The sequence below is a fragment of the Orycteropus afer genome, unplaced genomic scaffold, assembly GCF_000298275.1.
Source record: "Orycteropus afer afer isolate SDZICR_OR568_19922 unplaced genomic scaffold, OryAfe1.0 scaffold00043, whole genome shotgun sequence".
NCBI classification, from domain to species: Eukaryota; Metazoa; Chordata; class Mammalia; order Tubulidentata; family Orycteropodidae; genus Orycteropus; species Orycteropus afer.
The window spans coordinates 3,883,022-3,907,434 of record NW_006921630.1 but is presented as its reverse complement, the minus strand read 5'-3'; the positions used below and the strand labels follow the sequence as shown (position 1 = coordinate 3,907,434).

Sequence of the window (24,413 nt, the reverse complement as noted above, 5' to 3'; positions counted from 1 at the left end):
ACTGCCCAGTCTGCCTTATGTGGCGTGGCTGGTGGGTTTGAACCACCAACCTCCTGGTTAGCAGTTAAATGCTTTAGGCACTACACTACCAGAGCTCCTTACTTATATATACATATAACACATATTGTACATTTTTAAGAGGAAAAAGTGTCATAAAATCTTACAAACTCAACAAAGACTGTGAATCAAGGCTCATATCTATAAAATGGATTAACATTTAGAAAAAGGAAGCCCTAGTGACTGATTTTTGGGGGTGTGTGGGGTGCATATGTTGTCTACAGAAACTGCTACTCCATTTGTCTATGCATTTTAAGGGCAGGCAAGGATATAAATCTGTTTCCTTTGAAACTCTGGGCTACTGGGAAGGCTGCTAGGCATTAGTCCCTTTTTGGATCATGTATCTTCCTCAGGTTCTTTCGCTGCTCATGAGATATTTATTCTATCTCATGCAAATTTCATAACTTCTGTTCTTCCTAAACTTAAGAGCATTCATAACTGGCTCAGGACAACAAGAGAATGCCTCTAGAACTAATAACAATCATTCAAACAAGAAAATAAATTCTATTTAAAAATTCAACACTCCAACACTGCCTGCTTTTAAAGAACTAGTAAAATAGGTCCTTTCAATAGATATATTGGTAAAAACAAAGTATCCCAAATTCTTGGCCCCCAGGCTGGGGGTGGAAAAGCAACTACTGTATTTTCTAAAGGGGTAAGCAGAGGCTTCACTACCACATTCGAAAAAGCCTGGGGAACAGAGAAGAATGCCTTTTAGCTTTCTGTTGGAGAAGGTGGTCTCCCTTGGCGTAGGTGAGAAATGCAGTGAAGCTGCAGCTTGGGCTCTGGCCCAGCAACTAGTCTAGTCTGGTGTCAGGGTCACATCTGAGTCCCACAACCAGCCTTCTCAGGAACTTCAACTGGAGAGATGACAAAACCTGGGTGGAAGGCAAAACAAATACCAGTGCAAACTCATACAGTAACAGCTGTCTTGCTCTGGGACATTCAAAAAACTCTGATCCTAACCCAGTGTATCTCTGAAGACACAGTGAAAGCTAGGCTTCTGGGTCTGTAAGAACTACAGGTCCATTAACAAAGGCTGGGGATAAACTGAGATTGGAAAAGCTTTACTTCTGAAGTCAAGCTAATTCTCAAGGGCAGATAGTTAATGCTTATAGAAATGGACATTAGTCTGAGACAGAAAAATCTTACTTTCTTTTACTATAAGCAGCACAGTCTGACACTATCACAGGGAAAAGTAGATGTAAACCACTCAAAGTGAATTCTGACCAATTCAACAACAAGTGAAAAAAGCAAAAAGCTATAGCAGCGTGGTTACATCACTCCAACAGTACCTTTGTCATAGTGCCTGGAATGCAGTAAGTGCCCAAATGTCCATTATAGTTACCTAGTTACCACCCCCCCTCCCCGCCTCTGTCATGGCTTTTATTGCAGAGACCAGGGAACATGAAGACCTGATGGGTCTCTCTTTGCTGTTTAGGCCCAGAAAGCTTATTGCTCCAGTGACATAAAAGGGGAATATGAAACTTTTCTGAATCCTACCAATATTGAGTGGTAATGGCCAAGTCTTCTGGCCAGCCAGGCAAGCACTTTGTGAGGATTTCACCTGAATGAAATTTCATTCAACCCTGCACCCCGCAAGGTGGTAACATGTGGGGTGAAACAGGTAGTGCAAGACTCAGCTATCTTACTCCACCCATTTCTCTTCAAAAGGAACCTCTTCCCAGCAAAAGAAAGGTATATACCTATTTGTGCTGAAGGAACATTTGCATAAAAATTAATTTTTAGCTGTTGCTTTCTTCCATATTAAAAAAAAAAAATCTTTCAGAATAAGATTGCAGCATTCTCTAAAGAAAATACTCAGAAAAAGACTTGGATAAAAGTAGGCCTCAAAGCATAACCTAAAATGAACATCTTGCAATGACTCTGAACTTCTAGCTTACTTCCTTTCCCCACTCTTTTCTCTTCATTCAAGATAACCTCATAATAGAGTGCTGCACAATCGATCCAAAAGTTCTGGGCATTTCATCTTTCAATGCAGATAACCTGTGAAGGAACTCCCACAGTGCTACCAAGAAATACTGCATCAATCAAAAACACATTTGATTCTTTTGCCCCCTCCTCCCACATATAAGTAATCTTATCAGTCCTCTGTAATCCATTACCAAACTTGAGAGCTCCCAAAACTCAATAAAAGAGATCACTCACATTACATACTTAAGGCCACTGAAACTGACAATTCTTTTACCAGATTTTCTGAGGCATACCTGAAGGTTTTTAGAAAGAATGAATTAAACATGGCTAAAGCTGAGGACAGTCATAAGTGAGAACAACCTATGTTTATATACCTCCTTTTTCCTACAAAGGGCACTGCTTTAGAATTGGTAACTGTATTTCCCATTAAATTAAGTGATTTTGACCATACTGTGCCCTCACCTTGGAGGGTCAAAGATAAGAATTTGTAAAATAACTACCAAGGGTCAAGAAGACACATGAGTGCCCAAACATCTGGGCATGAAGTCTGCAGAGCAGATAAGCACGATGAGAAGCTCCTGTTTTAGATCACCGTCGGGTGAGAAAAAGGGGCTTTTATAAAGACAGCTTTTAAAAAAGGCTGTGGGGTGGGGGCCATGGTGAGATTGCTAAAATGCAAGGTCTACCATAAAGATCCACCTGAGAGTGAGCGGTGCTCCAGAGGGCAGAATGCAAGCCCTGGGCCCAGTGAAAAGACAGTCTGGGCTTCACTGAAAAAGGGCACCAATCAATGTGCCCTTAACAACACTGTTCTATAGAAACTTTCACTCCCGTCACTTCATCCATGTCTCCCAGCCATCTTTTCTCCCCATCTTTTTTTTTTTCCTGTATTTCTTTAAACTTTATAATTTAAAGTATACATCATTTACTTCATGAGAAATATTGTTCTTTCTCAATGTAAAACAACTGCTTAGACTTCACTTTAAGAGATTAAAAAAATTTTAACATTATATCTGACAGTATAGAAGGCATGACCTTTTCCTATTTGTGCAGTTATATGTACATATGTGTGAATATATATGTATATATATTTATATATTTAATGTCTGTTTAATATGTAACATTCCATACATCCAATAATCAAGGGTGCATTCAAGATGACATTTCACACCTCTGGAAAAAAAGGAAATAAATTAGTCTCTCTGAGCTTTTTTGTCCTATAATACATATGTCCTACAATAAAGTCATGGATGACAAATGTTGAAACTGGGTCATTACTGTCAAATTTACTAAGAGTATGAACTTAATCATTCCTCCTGGGAAGAACTGGAATGTGCCATCCTCACACTTTCAGATTTCTTTTATTTATTAGAGTAATCATCACTTTTAAGAAGACTGATGCTTCTGATTTGTATTTCTTTTCCAAATTTTACTGAGATATTAAGAGGAAAACAAAACAATTAAAAAGTTTAAGATCCAGATAAAATTACCCTGACCATAGATTTGCTAGTACAGTGGATAAAATATTTATCCCAAACAAAAGTTATAACTTACAAACAGGAAATGCTTTTTAAAATTAGGAAATATTTGGGGATTCCTGCTATGGAGTGGTTAGCCCTTTTCTGTGAGGAAGAAAGGGGGTTTATTTTGGATGGCTTATGGATATCATATTTGAATTACCTCTCCAGGGAGAGTAAACCCTGTTGGCGATGCCACTCCCACCAAAGGGGAGGAAAGGGCAGTGAGTGTGTGAAGATGAAGATGTAAGTACAGACACAAATATTTATAGTTTTGTAAACTCTAAAGAGGAAAATGAACACTTTTTATTACAACTGGGGTAAAAAAAAGTCCCCTATTGAAAATGGAAAATTTCCATCTGCCGTAGACAGAAGGAAATAAACATATTGACAGGAGTTCAAGAGAAATCACTCCTAAAGTCCAGTTTTGATACAACAGCTCTTAGCTGTGTCCTCTGAAAGTGAATTCCCAAGAAAGATTAGCTGTCCGACCAGAACAAGTGTTGGTTAATCAGCAGGGTAAATTATTGTTTGGTTTGGATCTTGGTATTTGCATGTTTTCTGAAAGGACAAGGGGCTGGTGTGGGGCTTTTAAACTGGCAGATGAATCCCTGAAAGTTCATTCTGACAATGTCCTATTGCACTCCATGTGCTTCTATCAGTTAGACACTTAGTCTCTAGCTACTGAACCCACAGGCTCATTCTCTACTCACATAGTTCCTATGTTTCCTCTTCTAACAGCTGCAGTGCTTTCAACAAGAGGAAAACAATAATAAAAATAGCAATAATTAAAAAGGTAATCTACATTATTAACTTTCTTTTGGTATATTACAGTGGTATTTTCTGTACATGGCCCAGAACTAAGTTCCCTATGTACAAAGAGACATTGGGGGTGGAGGGGGAGAGTGTCGACCTTGGACTCTTAGCCTTATGCCCTGAAAGACAAGGTTCCTTTCTTTAGTCAAGAGTTTCTCTCCACATTGCCATTTTGAAGTAGCAACACTCTGTAAACCTGGAGGGGCAGGGTAAGGGCTGGGGAGAAGAGAGCGGGTAAATCCCCTTCTGTCTCCTTCCGCAGTCTGTCTATTCATAAAGCCCGTCAGCAGCTGCTGTTTTTGAATTCACCATTCTCCGTGATGGAAAGCTTGGTGGGGTTGGTGGGGGAGATGCCATTGCGGACCTGCATGCTGTACCGCTCCTTCACTTGGGTCAGCGCGCTCATCAGTCTGGTGTTGGCCGAATCCAGGGACACGATTCGTTTTTCCTATAACACACCAATCATGGCTTTATTCACTACATGCAGTAAATCCACACCATAAACCTCTTTTGTTTTTGAATGACTGTTCCAGTGTTTTTTATCAGACAGCAGTATGCATGATGTTCCCAGACAAATGGAACGTCTCTGCCTCTTTCTGCACACTAGTCAGTGTAAGTGTCCCTTGGGTCCAAGGGGGTCTCTATGTATTTTCTCTCTTTTTTTCCTTTCAGCAGAGCAGGACTTGTTATTAATGATCTGTTGGGACATTTTGATGTCATGTAAAAATGACACCACATGTTATTTCAGTCTATGCAACAGATGTGTTAAGCTACCTTGTTAGTCGAAACTGAAACATGGAAATTAGGTGGCAAAGAAAGAAGCACCAGAGGTTTCATTTCCCAGAGGTGAAAATGCATGTGGTCGGGTTCTGAGCCCCCAAAGAGGGCACATCAGTCACATTTGGAAAGAATTAACATTGTGCTCAAAAATAAAACTATACATGGTGGCAGTTTACAGTCACCAACAAAGTGAGGATGCAACAGCAAGAAGGGAAAAAAGCAGCCAAAAGCTCAGACCAAGGAGTTATTTGAATATGGGGAAGGAGATATGGCTGGAGGGGGACGTCAGAAACATAACACATGAAAACAGACAGAGAACACAAGGCTCCTAGACCCATTCCAGCTCAGAGGTACTCCAGGAAAGCTACCCAATAAAGAGACTGCTTTCATTTTGCTTTTGAATCTGGCAGGGGGGATGCGATGCTTCAGAGTTATATTACTTTGGAACAAAGGACTGTTGAATACAAAAACACCAAGGGGGAGGGAGGGCAAAAAAGAGGCAGTTCAAAAGAAAGTAGGACCATCTACAGATTAGAGAACCACCTTCACCAGCTAGAACCTGTCCAACATCAAGTTTACATTTTTTAAGAAAAAAGTTAACTCTGAAAAAGATGGCCTTTACATATGCCAATAAAATTATAAAGAAAACAGCTCATGAGGAACAATCCAAAACTGAAAGGAGCATTTCTTCCCTTGGGAGTCCTTGAACTTTCTGAGGGACAAGCACAGTAAGGCTTAGTTGTGGGCCAGCAGGAGGTATGAAGGGTGAGGGTTTGATGATGCTTGTTGCTAGTACAGTAGTAGCTATAAAAGGCCAGCGTACAGCATAGCTCTAGTGAGGAACATGCTGACAGAGGGATGCACAGGGAAAACCACTGCCCTAGGGGAAATATTTAGGTAAAACCATCTACAATAACAACAATTAATGCTTCTCTTTAATCTCCTACTTTGGGGATGAGGGTGGGTATCTGCATGGCAGGAGTGCTGGTGGTTATAGTTTCAAAACTGTGGAGGGGTGAGGGAAGGGGGATGGGACCAAAATACTAGCTCATACTTGTCATCACTATTAAAAAAATTCTTTCTTTCCCTCATGTAGAATTCAGGTGGCAAGATACTGAAAATCTGCATTATTAACTAACCACTATTCTGGTATACAGGAGCTCTGGTGGCACAGTGCTTAAGGCATTTGACTACTAACCAGAAGGCTGGTGGTTCAAATCCACCAGTCGCAGCAGAAGATGGGGCCATCTGCTTCCCTAAAGATTTACTGCCTTGGAAACCTAATCGGGGTCACTATGAGTCAGCATCAACTAGATAGCAGTGGGCTTGGTTTTGGATTCTGGTATAAGAAGATGCTTTCTACTTTGGGCATGTGAGTGAGTTTTAAAGATAGATAAAACTTACAGAAAGAAAGATCTGTGAGGCTTTTCATAGATTAAAAATTTTTTTTTTAAATTAAAGTCATTAGAGTTTACTTTGATAACACATTAGATTTTTTTTTATTTTTTTATTTTTTTTATGAGCCATTAGGTAAGGATTGGACAGTGGCCATTAAAAAACAAAAGGTAGGAGCCCCTTTCATGGCTAGGATTCATCTATAAACAGAATAATGGGTAACTTATTAAAATGTTTAAAAAGAAAAGTTATTTCAGTATTGGGGTAAATTTAAGGCCCTAATACTGAGGAAAGAAGCTCTGGTAGCATAGTGGCTAAGGTACCTGACTGCTAACCAGAAGGCTGGTGGTTCAAACCCACCAGCCACTCCTCAGAAGGAAGATGGGGCAATCTACTTCCATAGTGATACTGCCTCAGCAACACAAGGAGGGATTGCTATGAGTTGGGTCCGACTTGACGGCACATAACAACAACAACAACAATACTGAGGAAAGCAGGATTCTCCAGGGTTCATCAAAAAAAAAAAAAAAAGTAGCCATTAATGAAAATGTGAAAATAATTTGATTTTTAAAGGGCCAAAAAGGCAACTGAGAATGATAATAAGTATTTACTGCTTACAAGGGTAACAATTCAATCCAAGCAATCCCTTTATAAACAGCTGAAAGCTTCCAAGTGGAGAATCTCCCCTTGTAATTTCCTCCATTGCCAAGTCCTCAAAATAAAACAAAAAGTAAACTTATGATAATAATAAAAAATCAAACAAGGACTTTTGAAAGTCAAGTTCAGTTGGCAAAATATGCTCTAAAATTTCAATTCTGCCTGGACTGGAAGGCAAAGCAATCTAGTCCATTCCTGACACGAAGGATTTCCAGTGTGGAGTGGCAGGAGCTGGAATGCGTAGGAGGCCAGTGCACTGGGCCAGGGCTGGCAACTGCTCAGCTAGAGAACGGACAGGGTTTACTTGCCTGTGTGAATAATCTCATCTCCATTTATGACCTGTAATTTAACACAGCGGAGATATCACTTGCAACAGTAACTAGGCAACTGCTTTGCTTCTCATAGGAGGAAGCCCTTCTCTGTTCTCCATCTGAGTCACATGGAGAGATCCTGGGAATCAGTGTCTACTCATGCTGAGAGGTGAGAGGCAACACACTGCCTGGTCTGATATTAAAAGCAAAAACAAAAAAATGGTTCCTCCTTGCCCTCCTTCCTGTGTCCATGCTGCAAGGTCTGGGACAAGTGGTCCTGCCACTCCCAGTGGAACTTAAGTAGGGGGGAATGTCACTGACTGAATGCTCATCCTTTTGCAGTTCCAGTTAGCAAACAGCTGACCCAAGCCTTGTAGCATGCATTGACCCAAGGACAGAGAGAGGCTGAAGTAAGTGACAAGCCCTTCCTGTAGGAGCACAGGGCTGTGGAGAGAGATGAAAACCAATTGTGTGGGTACCTGACCTTCAATTTTGGGAAATGTTGAGCCCAAGTCAATATTCTTTTCAGAAATATATATATACTACCACTGACATAAAAATACAGGTTACCTCACTGAGAAGTGTTCACCCCAAACAAGTTTCCATCAGACATTTAAGAGGTAAAATTCATCCTTACAATAAAAGAACCTGATATGAAAACTCATTCATTACAAAGGATGCCAAAAGATGCCATAAGTCTTTGGCTCTAAGAAGATACTGATGTATCAAACTAACAGCTGGAACTGGGAACCACCTTTTTAAGATGGTAATTTGTTCACTATTTTTAGTGTTATGATTTCTGCTGTGCATGTTGCAGTGGTTTTCAAAACATGGCTAGTAGAGTCTGTAAGCATTCTTTAGGGATCCACAGTAGATCTGTGGTATAATTTATTATGCTATAATACAGTTTAAATAGCAATTCATATTTAAGAAACTCTAGTGCAGTTTGATTCATCAATTGAGAGCGGTTGTTGCTGGGTGGTCTCAGTAGGAGCAGCAAGACATTGATCTAGGGAAGGTACCTCTGGTTTCACCAAAATAGTCCACGGAACCACACCATTTGAGAACCACTGCTTTGAGGTATGGACCGAAAATATTACCTAGTTTAGCCAGGCTACAAGTCTGACACTGACTGCTGTTTTGAAAAACATTTCTCTTACTCCTACACTATGCTACCCTTTTGGTTAACTGAGGTAAGGTCTTTTATTTCCAGAGCTTTTGAGCCCTGATAAGTAAGATTCCCTCCCTGGCATTCACCTGCTATGTCTATGACTCCTGCTTCATACCCAGTCACGTTGCTCTAGACCTCAAAATAGGGGGCAGAAAGAAAACAAATCTTCAGAAGCAAACAATGAGGCTGAACTGACGGCCAATGGGAAAAGAGAACTCTTGTGCACAGAGCCACATCTGGAACACAGCCATGCTCCCTCTGCTTCAGACTGATAGTCTTTAAACCAGCTGAAATGATTAAAACAATCTGTTTTGTCTCATTAGTACTGAAATCTCTCCTAATGCAGTTATTAGAACTATGCCTGCTTTATACTGTCATATCAAACCTAAGAGGAAGAACAACACTAGTTTTCCTGACTATAACTGTTTTGTTTAAATTTTCTGTTTAATTTTCTCTTAAATCATCCTGTTTCTCTTAAGCCTGTGGGGAGAATTTTTACATTATAAATAGAGAGATGTCCTTGTCTTTACTACCTTCCCACACCCACCTCAGCAACTCCTATCAAGGTTAGAAAAAGGACCAAGCAAGTTAATTACAGCAGACCTTTCTTCTGATTGTTAGGAGGACAAAACATCCAAAAAAAAAAAAAAAAAAAGCTATAGAGTTCAAGAGTCCTCAACATGCTGTGGAACTGTGCTGATGAGGGAATATCACAACCAATATCTGACTCCAAGTCAGTGTGACTGAAGGAGTATTATGCCCATGAAGCATTCTCCCCCTGGCTATGCTTTCAGCATCACTCCCAATTTCTTTGGAAAACAAACCATCTCACATTGACTCTTTAAGGAAACTAGACTGGAAGTGTTAAGAGCATGTTTAAGATATGGGGGAGCTATAACATACACTGACCACTGGCTGATATACAGAGAAGGGAGTATAACATCTACATATAAAGACCTTGTTCTCATTTTTTTTTCCCCTCCCCATAGATTAGGGACATGACGTAGTATTTAAAGGCAAAAAAATGCAAACCTGGCTGGGTTGTCCTCTGGGATAATCACTGGCTAGGCCAAACCACTATCTAAAGTGCATTCCCTTTGTTACTTGTCCCACTCTAAAAAACACAACCATAGTTCACACTGATAAAATGAAAAGGAGTTAGAAATACTTCCTGCCTTCTGGATTTTATTTTGATCACTGGCGTGCCCCTGTGAGATGCTCTTGGCAGTTAGTGCCCCATTGGTTCACAGGTATAAGCTACACTGAGCAGAGGTTCAGGTTCTGATTTTATCAACCTTTTAAGTTTTATCAAAAGAAGCTCTCTAAAGTATGGGGCCAAAAAAGAAGGGCAGCCAAGCAAATTCCAAGCAACAATACCAAACCCTGAACCAAATGAACAACAGGGAAAGGTACCTTCTACAACCTTGTCTTTCCCCTGCATTTCTGCTACTGTCTGGGGCTAGAGGTTGATGGCACAGTGGACGTGACTGACAAGACCGTGAACATCACAGCCAAGCAATGGTCAGTGGAGGTCACAAGCCAGACACATGCAGTGTACTTTTCACAGTTATCCCCTCAGAGAATGCCCTCCTTTCCACAAGGAAAGAAGTAAACCCCCATGCACTAGGTTGAAATTTGTCAAGCAACTGCACTAAGCAGGCTAACACTTTGCTGGGTTAACAGACTTGTCACCAGTGAGAGAAAGGAAAAGTAATGAAGGTCACACAGGAAATCTTAATCTTCAAAAGGTAATGTCAAGAACTTTTCAGTGACCCATCTTCTATTACCTGCCTTTGCATTTGCAAAGAATGGAAAGTCAAAAAATAACAATTACTATGAACAAGTACCTCCTACCAGCTTCAGAGCCTGCTTACCTGTGCATCAATGATTTTCTGCTTTGCATCAATAACTGCTTGCATCTCAGCGTGATCCTTCTTCAATTCCTCTTCCACAGCCATTAGCCTAGAATATGGCAGGAAGGAGACATTCACATCCTCAAAGGGAGGACTAGTTAACACAGAGAACAAAAACTCAAAACTCACAACAGCTCAACATTTCCTCTCCCTTCTAAGCTATTTGTATCTGTGACCATCTTTTCTTTCTTCTCTTCCACTTTGGAAGAACACATATCCAGGGCTGATTTCTCTGTCTGTGACTGAATCCCATGCATGTTCATCTTCCCTGGAATGGCCTTCTCGTAATCATTTTTTCCCTAACCTCTACCACAAACCCCCCTCCGGATAACTTATTTCATCTTAAATATCAAACCAACCAGTAACAACAACAACAAACCCCTTTCTTTCTTTCTTTCTTTTTTTTTTAAATTTTATTGTGATTTGGGTGAAAGTTTATGGAGCAAATTCATCTTCTCATGTCATTGACTGAAATTTCCCACAATGCAACAGCTCCCCTCCCACTTCATCCCCATAGTTACCTCTTCCCTGTGTCCTTCCCTCCCATGCACTCTTGTCCTCCCTCCCCAGCTGTCTCCCTGTGCATACACAGCCCTTCTATTCTCCCATGATTGATCTCTCTAATGACTGTATCTACCTAATGTAAATTTTCAGCTCATATGCCTGTCTTTTGTTTGGCTGGAAGCCACAGGAATGGGTTCAATTCCAGACCCGAAGGGCAGCTAGGGGCCATAGTGTCGGGGGTTCTACCAGGTTCTATCAGACTAGCAAACCTATCCTCCCCCTACCCTTTTTTAAATGAGTTTGAATTTTCTTCCACATTGTTCTCCCATTCAATCCAGGATCTCCTACATAGATCCCCCTCCAAGTGCCTGACAGTGGTAGCCCGGCACCATCTAGTTCTTCTGGTCCCATAGTTGTATAGGCTGAGGATCACATGGTGTACCAGTCCCTTGGATTAATTGTTTCCATGTGTTTTTGGTTTTCTTCATTCTTCTTTGCTCTGGTTGTAGAGATTGCCCCCCTGCTTCACTGCAACTAGATGGCTGCTTGCAAGCTTTTAAGATCCCAGTTGCTACTCACCAAAGGAGGATGTGGAACGATGTTTTTGTGTAGTATGTTATGCCAATTGAGCTTGATGTCCCCTGCAACCATGGTCTTGAGCCTACAGGTCCAACTACTCGCTCTCTCTGGGTAGCTGGCTGTGGTCAAGAAGTGACTATAACCTTGTCCCTTGTCAGCAATACTATACACCTAGAGATTCTTACAGAATATACAAATAGTCTTGTAGAAACACTGTCTGCCAACTCTATTCATGGTCATGGGCACACTCCCCCTGCATACACATACCTAATCGTTCAGCCTGTCCACCCATCTATCCACCTGTATATCAACGTTTGCCATCACTGACAACGCAATACTATATGTGCAAAAGGGTTCATCTTTGTTGTCTGTACCTCCAGTGCACCTCTCTAAGTCTTCCTCTTCCTCATTGCCACCATGTTGATCACTCACATTTGGTACACTGCCCTTCTCTTCACCCAAATCAATACTTGTCTCTACCTATCTAACAGTGTTCCCTCCCCTCACCTCCCAGCCCTGGTAACCAACAAAGAAAATTTCCTTCCATATATAAACCTTTCCTTGACTTTTTAAAATAATAGACTAATACAATATTTGTCCTTCTGTGATTGACTTATTTCACTCAGCATAACGTTCTCCAAGTTCATCCACATTATGCGGTGTTTTGCTGAGTCTATGTTATTCTTTAGGGTTGCATAGTATTCCATTGGTGTATGTAACATAGTTTGGTTATCCATTCTTCTGTTGATGGGCACCTAGGTTGTTTCCATCTTTTTGCTATTGTAAATAGTTTGCGATCAACATGGGTGTGCATGTATCTGTTCTTGTCATGGCTCTCACTTCTTTAGGATATATACCTAGTAGTAGAATTGCTGGGTCAAATGGTATTTCTAATTCTAGCTTTTAAAGGAATTGTCATACTGCTTTCCACAGTGGTTATATCATTTGACAGTCCCACTAGCAGTGTATGAGAGTCCCAATCTCTCTACATCCTCTCCAGCATTTGTTATTTTCTATATTGTTGAACTTTGCTACTAGTGCTGGGGCAAGATGGTATCTCTTTGTCGTTTTGATTTGCATCTCTGTAATGGCTAATGAACATTTTTTCATATGTTTGTTGGCTGCCTCAATATCCTCTTTGGTGAAGTGTCTGTCTATTCATGTCTTCTGCCCATTTTTTTCTTTAATTACCCTTTCTTAATCCCAAAGTTCCCAGTAACTGTTGTTCTATCTTGTCCTTTTCAACCACAGCCACGTTTCCTCAAAAAGTAGTCTATATTTACTAGGTCTAGTTTCTTTCTCACCCACCATTCAAATTTTACTCCATTAATATTTAGCTCCACAACTCTAATGAAACTGCATTCAGAAAGAAAGCCAAACTAAAACCAAAGCCATTGTCATTGAGTTGATTCTGAATCCCAGTGACACTATAGGACAGGGTAGAACTGCTCCTGCCCCATAGGGTTTCCAAGGCTGAAATCATTATGGAAGCAGATTGTCACACCTTTTTCCTGTGGGGCGGCTGGTGGGTTTGAACCACTGGTCTTTCAGTTACCAGCCAACTGCTTAACCACTGCTCTTCCTTAGTAAGATTACCAGTGACCTCTATACTATTAAAACAATAAGCCTTTCCAGTTTACTTGACCTGTCCACAGCATTTGACAATACTGAAGCATCGTGATTATATGGATGGACTTTGGAGTCTGACTACCTTGATTCAAATCCTGATTCCACCATTAACAACTGTGACCATGGACAAGTGACTTCATCCTATGCCTGCTTCCTTATTTGTGAAATGAGAATAATAATAATGTCCACCTAAGGGATTGTAATGAAGATTAAACAAATTATTATTTGTAAAGTGCTTAGAAAACTGTCTGGACATAGTAAGTGCTATCCAAGTGTTTGGTAAAATTGACTCCTCCCTTAGGAGTTCCTGGGTGATGGCCAAGCTCTTGACTACTAACCAAAAGGCTGGTGGTTTGAATCCACTCAGAGGTGCCTTGGAAGAAAGGTTTGACAATTTGCTTCTGAAAGGTCACAGCCTTGGAAGTCCTATGGAGTGCAGTTCTACTCTGACGTATACAAGGTCACCATGAAACAGTGTCAATTCAACGGTAACTTTTTTTTTTTAAATTCTCCTTTGGTCTCTGTGGCACATTCTCTTGGTTCACTGGCCCTGAACATATTCAGTGAACTCTTTTCCTTGTTTCTGGATTCCTTGTGAAAAATTAAGTTAAAGTCTTAGACACTGAATATACAGACTTTTAAAACCCAGTTTTCCTCTAAGAGGTCTTAAGTGAGTCACTAGGGTTTTATTTTTTTCTAATGGTTAGGATTAAAGAAAAATAGAATGCCTCTATCTTCACAGGCAGTGTGCTGAGGCTTCATATTTAGGACATTTTAAGAAATACAGTCAGCCATCACATATGTACTGAGCAACACCGCAGGGTTGAAAATGGCTTTTGCTGCCGTTCCTCTTAGATTCTTTTGATCATCTCCCCACCCCTCTGCACTCCTCTCTAGCCCACATCCACCACCAGATGATGCTCTGACCTGCTGATGATGCTTTTCATCTGGCTGTCCTTCTCTTCCTGCTGCCTGCGCAGCCGCTCCTCGCTGTCCTCCAGCCGGGCCTTGTATTCCAGCAGCAGCTTCTGCATCTGCTGCTCCTGGACAAGCAACCGGCGTTCATACTCCTCCAGCCGCCGGCTGGATACTCTCAGGCGCTCCTTCAGTTTAGTGATTTCCTGTTCATACTAGAGCAGAGAAGAGGCACCACAGAGAAGGAGAGAAGAACAGGAGTCTTACTGGTTTTAGAAGTTAGTCATTTAAGTTTTTGCTAAAGCAACTCTAGGCGATGAAGCTGGGTGCTGTTTGAGCTAACATTCTATGTTCTTCAAAGTTACCAACAGCCACAAATGTTCATTCAGCTTCGCCTTCCTCCTAAAATTACATTTTTTATCTTAACCTGGCATTCCCAAACTATATATTTATGTATCTCTCTCCACTAAAACACCAGTTACTGCAAGCCATTTCCAATCTTGTGATGGTCTCAGATGGGAGCAGGAAAAAATTAGTTTAAGCACTTAGAAGCCTGACAAATCACTTAAAATGAGCCAAAAATCAGTTGTCTACAAAAGGAAAGACTTCCATGTCACCTGTACTGTAGGATCTCTGACATATCCTGGCTCATTCCTTCTCTCTACTAGGATCAGCCCTTGAGAGAACAAACAACTTTTCTGTAATGTTAAGCTACTAAATGAACTAGCGTTTTATGGCAGAGTAAGCTAGGGCTTCTTCTTTCTGACTATAAAAATGTAAAATATTCAGGTCACAAGCACTAAGCAAAGGTCTACACACTTTCTCAAAAACCAAAACCAAACTCACCATCATCGAGTCAATTCCAACTCACAGTGATCCCACTGGGTTTCCAAGGCTGTAAATCTTTGTAGAAGCAGACTGCTTCAGCTTTCTTCTGTGGAGCAGCTGGTGGGTTCAAACTACCATCCTTCTGATAAGCAGCCCAATGCCTTAACTACTACGTCCCCAGAGCTCCTGTGGTGTTAAGTTGTGTGTCAATTTGGCTGGCCCTGGTTTTGAGTGGCTGGGCAGCTGGATGTAGTTATTCCCTATGATAAGAGTGGTAATCAACTCTGTGGTGGAATCTACTGGAGCAGCTGAGTAGCTGCCTTAGGGATGTGGTCTGCTCCCAGTAAATAAACAGCAGCTTTGAGGAAGGGATCTAGCTATTTGGCAGGGCTGGACCTGCCATGACTGCCTGATGGTCTTGGGATTGTTTCTGGACTTGAACTAGTGGCCTGCCATGTTGTGTGGTAATCTTGGACCTGTGCCATTTTGTCGACCTTGGGCTTGTTAGCCCCAGCAGCCAGTAGCTGCCTGAGCAAAGAGACACCTCCAGCTCCAGTGGTCTGGGAGCAAGAGGCAGAGCTGAAACCCAAAGCTGAGGGGCTTTCACCCAGCTCCTAGAGCTGGGATTTGGAACTCAGACTTCTAACCTCCTAAACTCTAAGAATAAACTCCTTAAAGCCATCCACCTGTGGTATTTCTGTTAGAGTATCACTAGGAAACCAAAACAGCTCCTATACATGCTCTCTAGGACTGATTAATGTTGCCCTTGGCCCTCTACAAGATGTGGCTCACCTGCTTGTGTGGTACTGTTTCCTGGAATATATATGTCTGTTTTATCACTAAAGAGCTTTATGCAAACTCAATAATTCAATTGGTTATATGATCCTTTCTTATACCGAAGCTGTTGTGGTCAAATTTCCTAGGTAAGGCGAGAAGCATAAACTTTCTTGTGGATGGTTTACTTACATTCATCAGTAATTAATAATGATGATAAGTCTGCATGTTGTTGTTGTTGTGTGCCATCGAATCAGACCCAACTCATAGCAACCCCTCCTTGGGTTTCTGAGGCAGTATCACTACGGAAGTAGATTGCCCAACCTTCCTTCTGAGGAGTAGCTGGTGGGTTTGAACCGCCAGTCTTCTGGTTAGCAGTCAAGTGCCTTAGGCATAGTGCTTTATAAAATGCAATTTATTTTCACATAAAATTACCTCATTTAACTGATAACCAGATAACTAATTGCTGCTTACCCAACCTATTCCTAAAATACACTTGTTGATCTGGAATGTCAAAGATGACAGCTTTTGTTAGACCTTTAAAAGGTAGACTGTACCAATAGGCACAGTTGAGGATCATGCTAACAGGCAAGCAGAAGCTAGTTGTCTGGTTGTCAATTAAATGAAATAATGCCAGACATGGTGCCAAGGTTCTTGTCTGATAATCCTTTTTTCCATGTCAACTTTTCTTTAAAAACATAACAAAATCCAAAGAATAGATACCTGGTGTTTTTAAAAATCATCTATAGAGCTGGAATTTTTTTTTTTTTTTTTTAAATTTTTTAAATCCAGAACGGGCGGGGAGACAAAGATATGAAAAAAGATGTCTAATCCTCCTTGGTTAAAGACTAACATCCAGTTTATGGAAACACTCAATATTCACCTAACTCACTGCCACTGAGTTGATTTCAACACACAGAACTGCCCCATAGGGTTTCTAAGGCTATACATCTTTACAGAAGCAGACTGTTTCATCTTTCTCTCATGGAGTGGCTGATAGGTTTGACCCTCCAACCTTTTGGTTATCAGCCCAGAGCTTTAACCAAGTGCCACCAGAGCTCCTTAAATATTCACCTAAAATGATTAGAAATAGCAGAATATTCCCAAAAGTAAGGAAACCTATATTTAAAAAAAGACAGATTATTATAGCTAACTGACCCAGCATGACTGATGTTTTCAGCATATTCTCACACACAGACACTACTGACCTGTTATATGTAGATAAGCATATGATGGTTAACAAAAGAAGTGTACTAGAAGGGAGCAGAGAAGAGTTTACATTCTTAACTAGATAACCTTTATTAGTGGCCTATCATTTGTGAGGTAATTAAGTCATAAAAGACAGACTGGGTTTTCTACCTTCTCAGCATGCTTGGCTTCATCTTGATTTTGCTCAGTTTCTTCCACATCTTCTTCATACTGCCCATTGTTCAGCACCCAGGCTGCTGTCCTCTCTACTGGGGACATTGTGGCAGAGTCCACAGGTGACTGAACCTACATCAGAAATAGCTATTAGCATTTTCCAAAACAGCTCACCCACTGGTTATGTTTCACAGAGATACTCTTGGAAGGTCTAATGGTGATCCACCATTAGATTTTTACATCAGTTTCCTAATAAATGTTCTGAGTCCTAAGCAATATTTTATGAAAGCCATGGCTAGGGATAGGGGAAAAGACTATCCATTCATATAAATACATACTATTTCTGAGTAGAAATATGTATGTATCACATCCAAGAATTTGAAAGCCAATGGCTTAAAACTGTAAATTTGCCCAATGGTCCAAATGCCATTAGGGACCAAACTATCTACTGAAATTAAGATGATGTTAGAATGAGAGAAAGAAAGTATGACTTGAAGATTGATTGCTCAGGTGAGGTGATGTCTGTTTAACTCCGATGGATAGGAACTAAGAAACTGATTAATGCTAAACAAACTTACTCACAAAGTGTCCATTAATACATTAGAATGCCACGTTCTTTATTTTCATATTAACCATTGAGAAAAAGGGAAGAGTAAGTGGTATTGGCCATTTTTATACAGCATTGACTGGACTAAGGTGCTCAGGAGTCCTTGTTTTTAGACCAGAAATTTCTTGATAAATATAGGATCAAAATATTTGATACTTAATAGTCTAAGGGACAGGATACTTTTATTAAGTTGAGATGACCAGATAAATTGTCCTTTTCCAATACAGATATATTGAAGAAGGTGTATAAAAGTCTGGCCTTGAGTAGCCACTTTGTCATTTAGTAGGTATTTTACTTAATCTCTTAAGTATCATTTTCCTAACATATGATTCCATACCACCACCATTGCTAGCACTGCCTATTCTGGCCATCTTATAAGGAGTCATGAGGATTGAATAAGAGAATGTATTTGAAAGTTCTTTGGAAATTACAGAGTGCTATAGAGTTTAGATGTTATTACAGGCAGTCCCTGGGTTAATGTCTGACTTACAGACAACTCCTCCTTGCCCTTCAATGTTATGTAAATTTGCTCTCACTTGAAATGACTGACTCAACCCTTCCCTGCAACAAATTCTTCATCATAAACACTTTCACTTGCTGCATGTGCAGCTTTTAAATCACTGAAAAGCCTTTGAGTCTTTTTTTTTTGCACTAAAGGCTAAATAACAGCAGTATGCATCTGTTCCAACTTACCTACAAATTCTTAAAGACACAGTTAGGAACTTACTGCATTCATAACCTGGGGACTGCCTATATTTGTTTAGAAAACTGGTATTGGGTGTTGCAATTTATATTGTTGTTGTTGTTATGTGCCATTGAGTTGGACCCGACTCATAGCGACCCCTCCTTGGGTTTCTGAGGCAGTATCACTATGGAAGTAGATTGCCCCATCTTCCTTCCGAGGAGTGGCTGATGGGTTTGAACCGCCAGCCTTCTGGTTAGCAGTCAAGTGCCTTAGGCACTACGCTACCAGAGCTCCCACAATTTATATTAGGCTTCTGAATATTAGTGCTTTCTCCATAATGTTGGAAATAAACCACAAATTCCTTTTCTCTGGCCTGCCTTTTCCATGAATATTACATTTCTTTTCAAATTATGGTATCTCTTTGGATAATTCAAGAGATTACAGTTTATTTTATGTGAGTTATTTTCCTTTATCCAGACACGGGAAGCCTTCTGTCTTAACAGCAACACTGATTTCTGGGTTACTTCTGCAAATGGTTAACTGCATTCATTTTATGCTGATTCTTACCACTTCAACTTTAGATGGTAATTTCCTTTTTACTCTATTCTCAAACTGTGTTACACATTAAAAAGTTGCCAAAATGAAATAAATTGAGGCTGTCTTTCTAGGAGAACAAGGAGCTCTGGTGGTCCAGTGGTTAAGGCATTTTGGCTGCTAACCAGAAGGTTGTGGTGCAAACCCACCAACTGCTCTGTGGAAGGAAGAGGCGGCTATTTACTTCCATAAAGAATTACAGCCTTGGGAACCCTATGGTTGCCATGAGTTGGATTCAACTTGATGACAATGGGTTTGGTTTTCTTTTTGGTTCTAAGAGTACAGTCTCTCACAAAAATTACAAAGTGGGAGTTTGACTTTTACAGTAAGATTATTTCTAAATATTTTGTCTCAGATTTGGTTTTCTTTGGATTCAATTCAGTAAATCTGTGTGTCTGTGTGTAGAGAAAGAAGGAACAAAGCTTTGTATGTCAGCCTTTTGACAACTAAGGTGGATTTCTACTCGGAGGATCAATACTCTATAATCTCATAATTTAAGGGAATTTTCTCTCCCATGCATAGCCAAATACCTTAAGAATTTATGTATCATTTTGGAATAGAGCCCAGTTAAACTCTAAATTGATAGATATTTTTAAAAAGGGGGTATTTTGATGACCTTGAGGAAAAAAAAAAACTTGCTGCAAATTGACAAAAAGGTTATCAGAGATGGGTTGGGAAAGACTTAAAAAAAAAAATACTTTAAAAAGGAGTATGAGGGGATCTTTTAAAGGTTTGAAGGAGAATCTGGTTTCATTGATTTATAAACATATTTATAGACATGTATTAATAAAAAATTGCTTCATGCCCATGAATGGATGGATAGATGGAAGAACAGACACACACACACACTAGCAATTATGAATGAACTTGTTGTTGTTGTTATGTGCCGTCGAGTCGGCCCCGACTCATAGCGACCCCTCCTTGGGTTTCCGAGGCAGTATCACTACGGAAGTAGGATTACCCAACCTTCCTTCCGAGGAGTGGCTGGTGGGTTTGAACTGCCAGCCTTCTGGTTAGCAGTCAAGTGCTTTAGCCACTATGCTACCAGAGCTCCTATGAATGAACTAGAAATTCCTTTTTAAAGCCATTTTCTCCACTGCAAATATGTCTTAAACTTCAGTACCCTCAGTACTCTGCTGCTGTTTCTTATGCTTTTATTCATTTGTACATGTTTTTCATTATTTTTTATTATATCCACATTTTCACATTTTCATTTTCTTATCTCTTTAAAACAACTTTTTAATTATAGATATATTTCTACACTATATATATCTATAAGGAGCTCTGGTGGCATAGTGTCTAAGGCATCTGACTGCTAACCAGAAGGTTGGCAGTTCAAACCCACCAGCCACGCTGAGGAAAGAAGATGGGGCAATCTACTTCTGTAAAGATTTACCACCTTGGAAACCCAACGGGGGTTGCTGTGAGTAGAAATCGACTTGATGGCAGTGTCTTTGGTTTGGAGTTATATATATATATCTGTAGTTACATATTTTTAAAATATACATTAAATTAATTACACTATTATTTAAATAAAGGGAACTCTAGTAGCGTAGTGCCTAAGGCATTTGACTGCTAACCAGAAGGCTGGCGGTTCAAACCCACCAGCCACTCCTTGGAAGGAAGATGGGGCAAGCTACTTCTGTAGTGATACTGCCTTGGAAACCCAAGGAGGGGTTGCTATGAGTCGGGTCCGACTTGATGGCACATAACAACAACAACAACATTTAAATAAACACCTGTGTACACCTAAAAATGTTTAAGTACATATTTGGAGACATTAACTTATAAGATAAATATCTTATCTATAAAATCAAGATCATAATATCCACATCAAAAGTAATTATGAGAAACAAATGAGGGAGAATGCAAAAACAGTTTTATAAGCACTTGGTAAACTGTGTAAGTTCCGTTACATGCTAATCACACACACACACACACACACACACACACACACTTGTTCTCCCTCTACTAGCTCTTAAAAATACTTAGAAGACAAAAGAATGTGGCTTTAGTTTTAAAAATCTGACAGAAAGTCAGTATTTAAAAGAGGGAAATGCCTTTTTAGTTTTATCTTACCACTTTAGCACACAGAGCACAGGAAACTTTTCTGTGAAACCAGGATTTTCTATTCAATAGAAATTTGAGATAAAGTTACTATCTGAATTAATAACAACTATACTATTTGGCTCGGAAACCCAAGGAGGGGTCGCTATGAGTCGGGGCCGACTCGACGGCACATAACAACAACAACAACAACATACTATTTGGAGGAGCTCTGGTAGCATAGTGCCTAAGGCACTTGACTGCTAACCAGAAGGCAGGCGGTTCAAACCCACCAGCCAATCCTCGGAAGGAAGGTTGGGCAATCCTACTTCCATAGTGATAACTGCCTCGGAAACCCAAGGAGGGGTCGTTATGAGTCCGGCCGACCCGATGGCATATAACAACAACAACAACAATACTATTTGGAGGGAGCTCTAGTGGTGTAGTGCCTAAGGCATCTGACTGCTAACCAGAGGGCTGGAGGTTCAAACTCACCAGCCACTCCTCAGAAGGAAGATAGGGTAATCTACTTCTGTAGTGATCTGCCTCAGAAACCCAAGAGGGGTTGCTATGAGTCAAAATCAACCTGATGGCAATGAGTGAGTTTGTTTGTTTGTTTTTTTTAAATACTATTTGGAATGTATTATTTCAAGGAAGCTAATTCAATAGCATTCTGTTAAGAGTTAACAAGATACTATTTGAATGAACTTTCTTTCCTTGTGGTTGTTACGGGTGATTATTGAGTGTTTATAAATGTATTGCAAACTAATGGTATTCCTAGGAACACACTGAGAGACTTCAGCCTCTAAAAACACCACCGCCACCACTATCACCATAGGGTAATCTGAGCTTTAACTGTTCATAAAAACAAGGGTCGATGCATTCCACTGGTGATGGTGGTAGCTACTATACCTTCAGAAAGACAAACATGCTATCCAATAATTATAAGACTGTATAACAAGAACTGCGTTTTCCAGGTCTATTCTTATTTTATTGGCTGAGTCTTATTTTCAATACTTTCTAATATTTCAGGCCTAGAACTCTTTCTGGTAGGTAGTCAATAACTGCTGATAAAACAAATTAGACCAATTTTATCTATTCCTTATATTCATGATAAAGTCTTATTATCAAGAGATTGCAAAGTAGTATTAAACAAAATGGAAATAGTTATTGTGGTAGATTGAGAAAAAACAGGTAATTTTTGTTTCAAAATTAATTTCTGGAGTAATATGTTCTTCATGTGAAAAACTATTAACTGTCTCATGTTTTTTCTCTGTGTGTGCTGGTCTTAGTTCCCAATTAGACTGTCACTCCTTGGGATTGCAGCACATCATACAGTTATTTTGAATGGTAGTGACTAGATAAATGTATAACAGGTGCTCAATAAAATCTTATTCACTTATCAATACTCTGGCATTTCTTTAGAATTTGTCACTAAAGTATAATGCACTACTAAGAGAGGAATGGGAGCTCTGGTAGCACAGTGGCTAAGACACTTGCCTGCTAACCAGACGGCCGGTGGTTCAAACCCACCAGCCACTCCTCGGAAGGAAGGTTGGGCAATCCTACTTCCGTAGTGATACTGCCTTGGAAACCCAAGGAGGGGTCGCTATGAGTCGGGTTTGACTTGACGGCATATAACAACAACAACAACAACAAGAGAGGAATACTTTGTTTTTCTTATAATCCTTTGAAAGTATATCAAAGGCTTTTCCTCAAGGATTATTCTATCTCCTTTACAGTTAGCAAAAATTACATCTAGTTTATGGTCAAGAAAATTGGGGAAAGAGGTTGGTAAGTGGATCAGATCCCATCTTGCTTTGCTGTAGCCTTAGGAAGAGAGTTTATATTCACTCACTTTCAAGAGGGCCATCAAAGAAAATGAAGGATGAAAAAGACAGACAAGATAAAGAAATTCCTAATAATTTGAGATAAAGCTATATTATTTTCCTGGAAAAGTAAGAGAATGCTTTAGGGCAGAAGGGCCTGACACAGTAGTTTCACTGATACTACAATTAGTCATAGCTGAGCTATGCTGAGGACAACTGAAAACTGACAAGTCCCTGTTCTCCACTAGTATTTACTAGATACAAACAAGACTTGTTGGTTTCAGCATCTTCATAGTCTGAATAGTCAGGTTCCCATATATGAGTAACACTATTGTTAGCAACACCAAAGAAAGGGCTAACTTAATAAGTAAACTCTGAGAGCCCTTCAAGAGGTAGGTGGGGAGAGGGTTCAACAAATCCAAATGTGAAAACTGCAGTGGCATACCCACAGACTTGTCAAATACCTACTTAAGAGGCCTCTTCAAATTTGAATTTCTAAGATTAGGGAATATGCTAAATCTGAACAACTCATATACATAAATAAGTAAATAAAGCCTGCTACATTTACAGAGAACACGGATAAATGAAAACAAAATACAGATGAAAATGAGAAAGAAAAAATCCAAATAGAAGCTGAAGAGCAGAAAAATCACAAGACACAGTTTCCTGGCGGGGGGAGAATTCTTTCTCTACATTGTTTCACTAGGATTTTTATTTCCTTCCTACTCACTAGATGGAGAAAGACTGAAGTCAATTACTCTGCCAACAATGGCCACTACTTTGTGCTTAGACACAAGTGGAATTTGCATGGCACAAAGCTACAGATAATTACAGACGCCTACAGAACAATTTCCACAAAGAAATCTAGTTTTGGGGAGAGAAGAATTCCTCAAAACAATTTGCAAGTAAAATATGTAAAGGAATTTGCATCCCTCCCCACCTCCGCAAATGTGCAGATTATATAGAACTCCACAGCCTTCCTGGGGGTGAGATGAGAAAAGTAAGCAAGATAAAGATAGAGAATAATAACAATAAAAACAGAGGTTGGAAAAGATGAACCATTTGGGTAGAAAAAGCCAGTGTAGAAAAACTAGAAAACCGGGCAAGCAAACTACAGTAACGTATCTACACTTCAATTGATGTGACTGTGACAGAACCAGCAAAGGCACAGATCAAGATGATTTAAAGTTCAGCGAGGCTATCTCACTGTGGCTTTTCCCCACTTTATGCCAATGTAATACAGTCAAAATGGTTTGGGCACAAAACTCAATTTCTTGGGGGTGATAAAAAGTTTTAGAAATAGACAGTGGTGATGATTGTAAAACATGGTGAACGTACATTGAACCATACACTTTAAAATTGTAAAAATGGTAATTTTTTTGTTAATGTATTTACTACCATAACATTTTCTAAAAAGTTAATTTTTAAATTGGTTGGAGACTGTATGCATTGCACCCCTTCATCCAATCTTATATTCACCCACAAAAACATGTATTGTGTGCTTGTGTG

General features: G+C 39.9%; 1 protein-coding gene across 1 annotated transcript in view; it reads right to left on the bottom strand.

The window, feature by feature from the left end:
* Nucleotides 1-4,608: 4,608 nt before the first annotated feature.
* RASAL2 (RAS protein activator like 2) overlaps nt 4,609-24,413 on the bottom strand; it is a 559,503-nt gene continuing 539,698 nt past the window's right edge. Inside the window, exons 15-18 of the mRNA XM_007937610.2 lie at nt 17,141-17,275; nt 14,192-14,394; nt 10,514-10,601; nt 4,609-4,773 (exon numbers count right to left, since the gene is read on the bottom strand). Of these exons, the coding sequence (XP_007935801.1) occupies nt 4,609-4,773; nt 10,514-10,601; nt 14,192-14,394; nt 17,141-17,275 (591 nt within the window). The remainder of the gene's footprint in view (nt 4,774-10,513; nt 10,602-14,191; nt 14,395-17,140; nt 17,276-24,413) is intronic.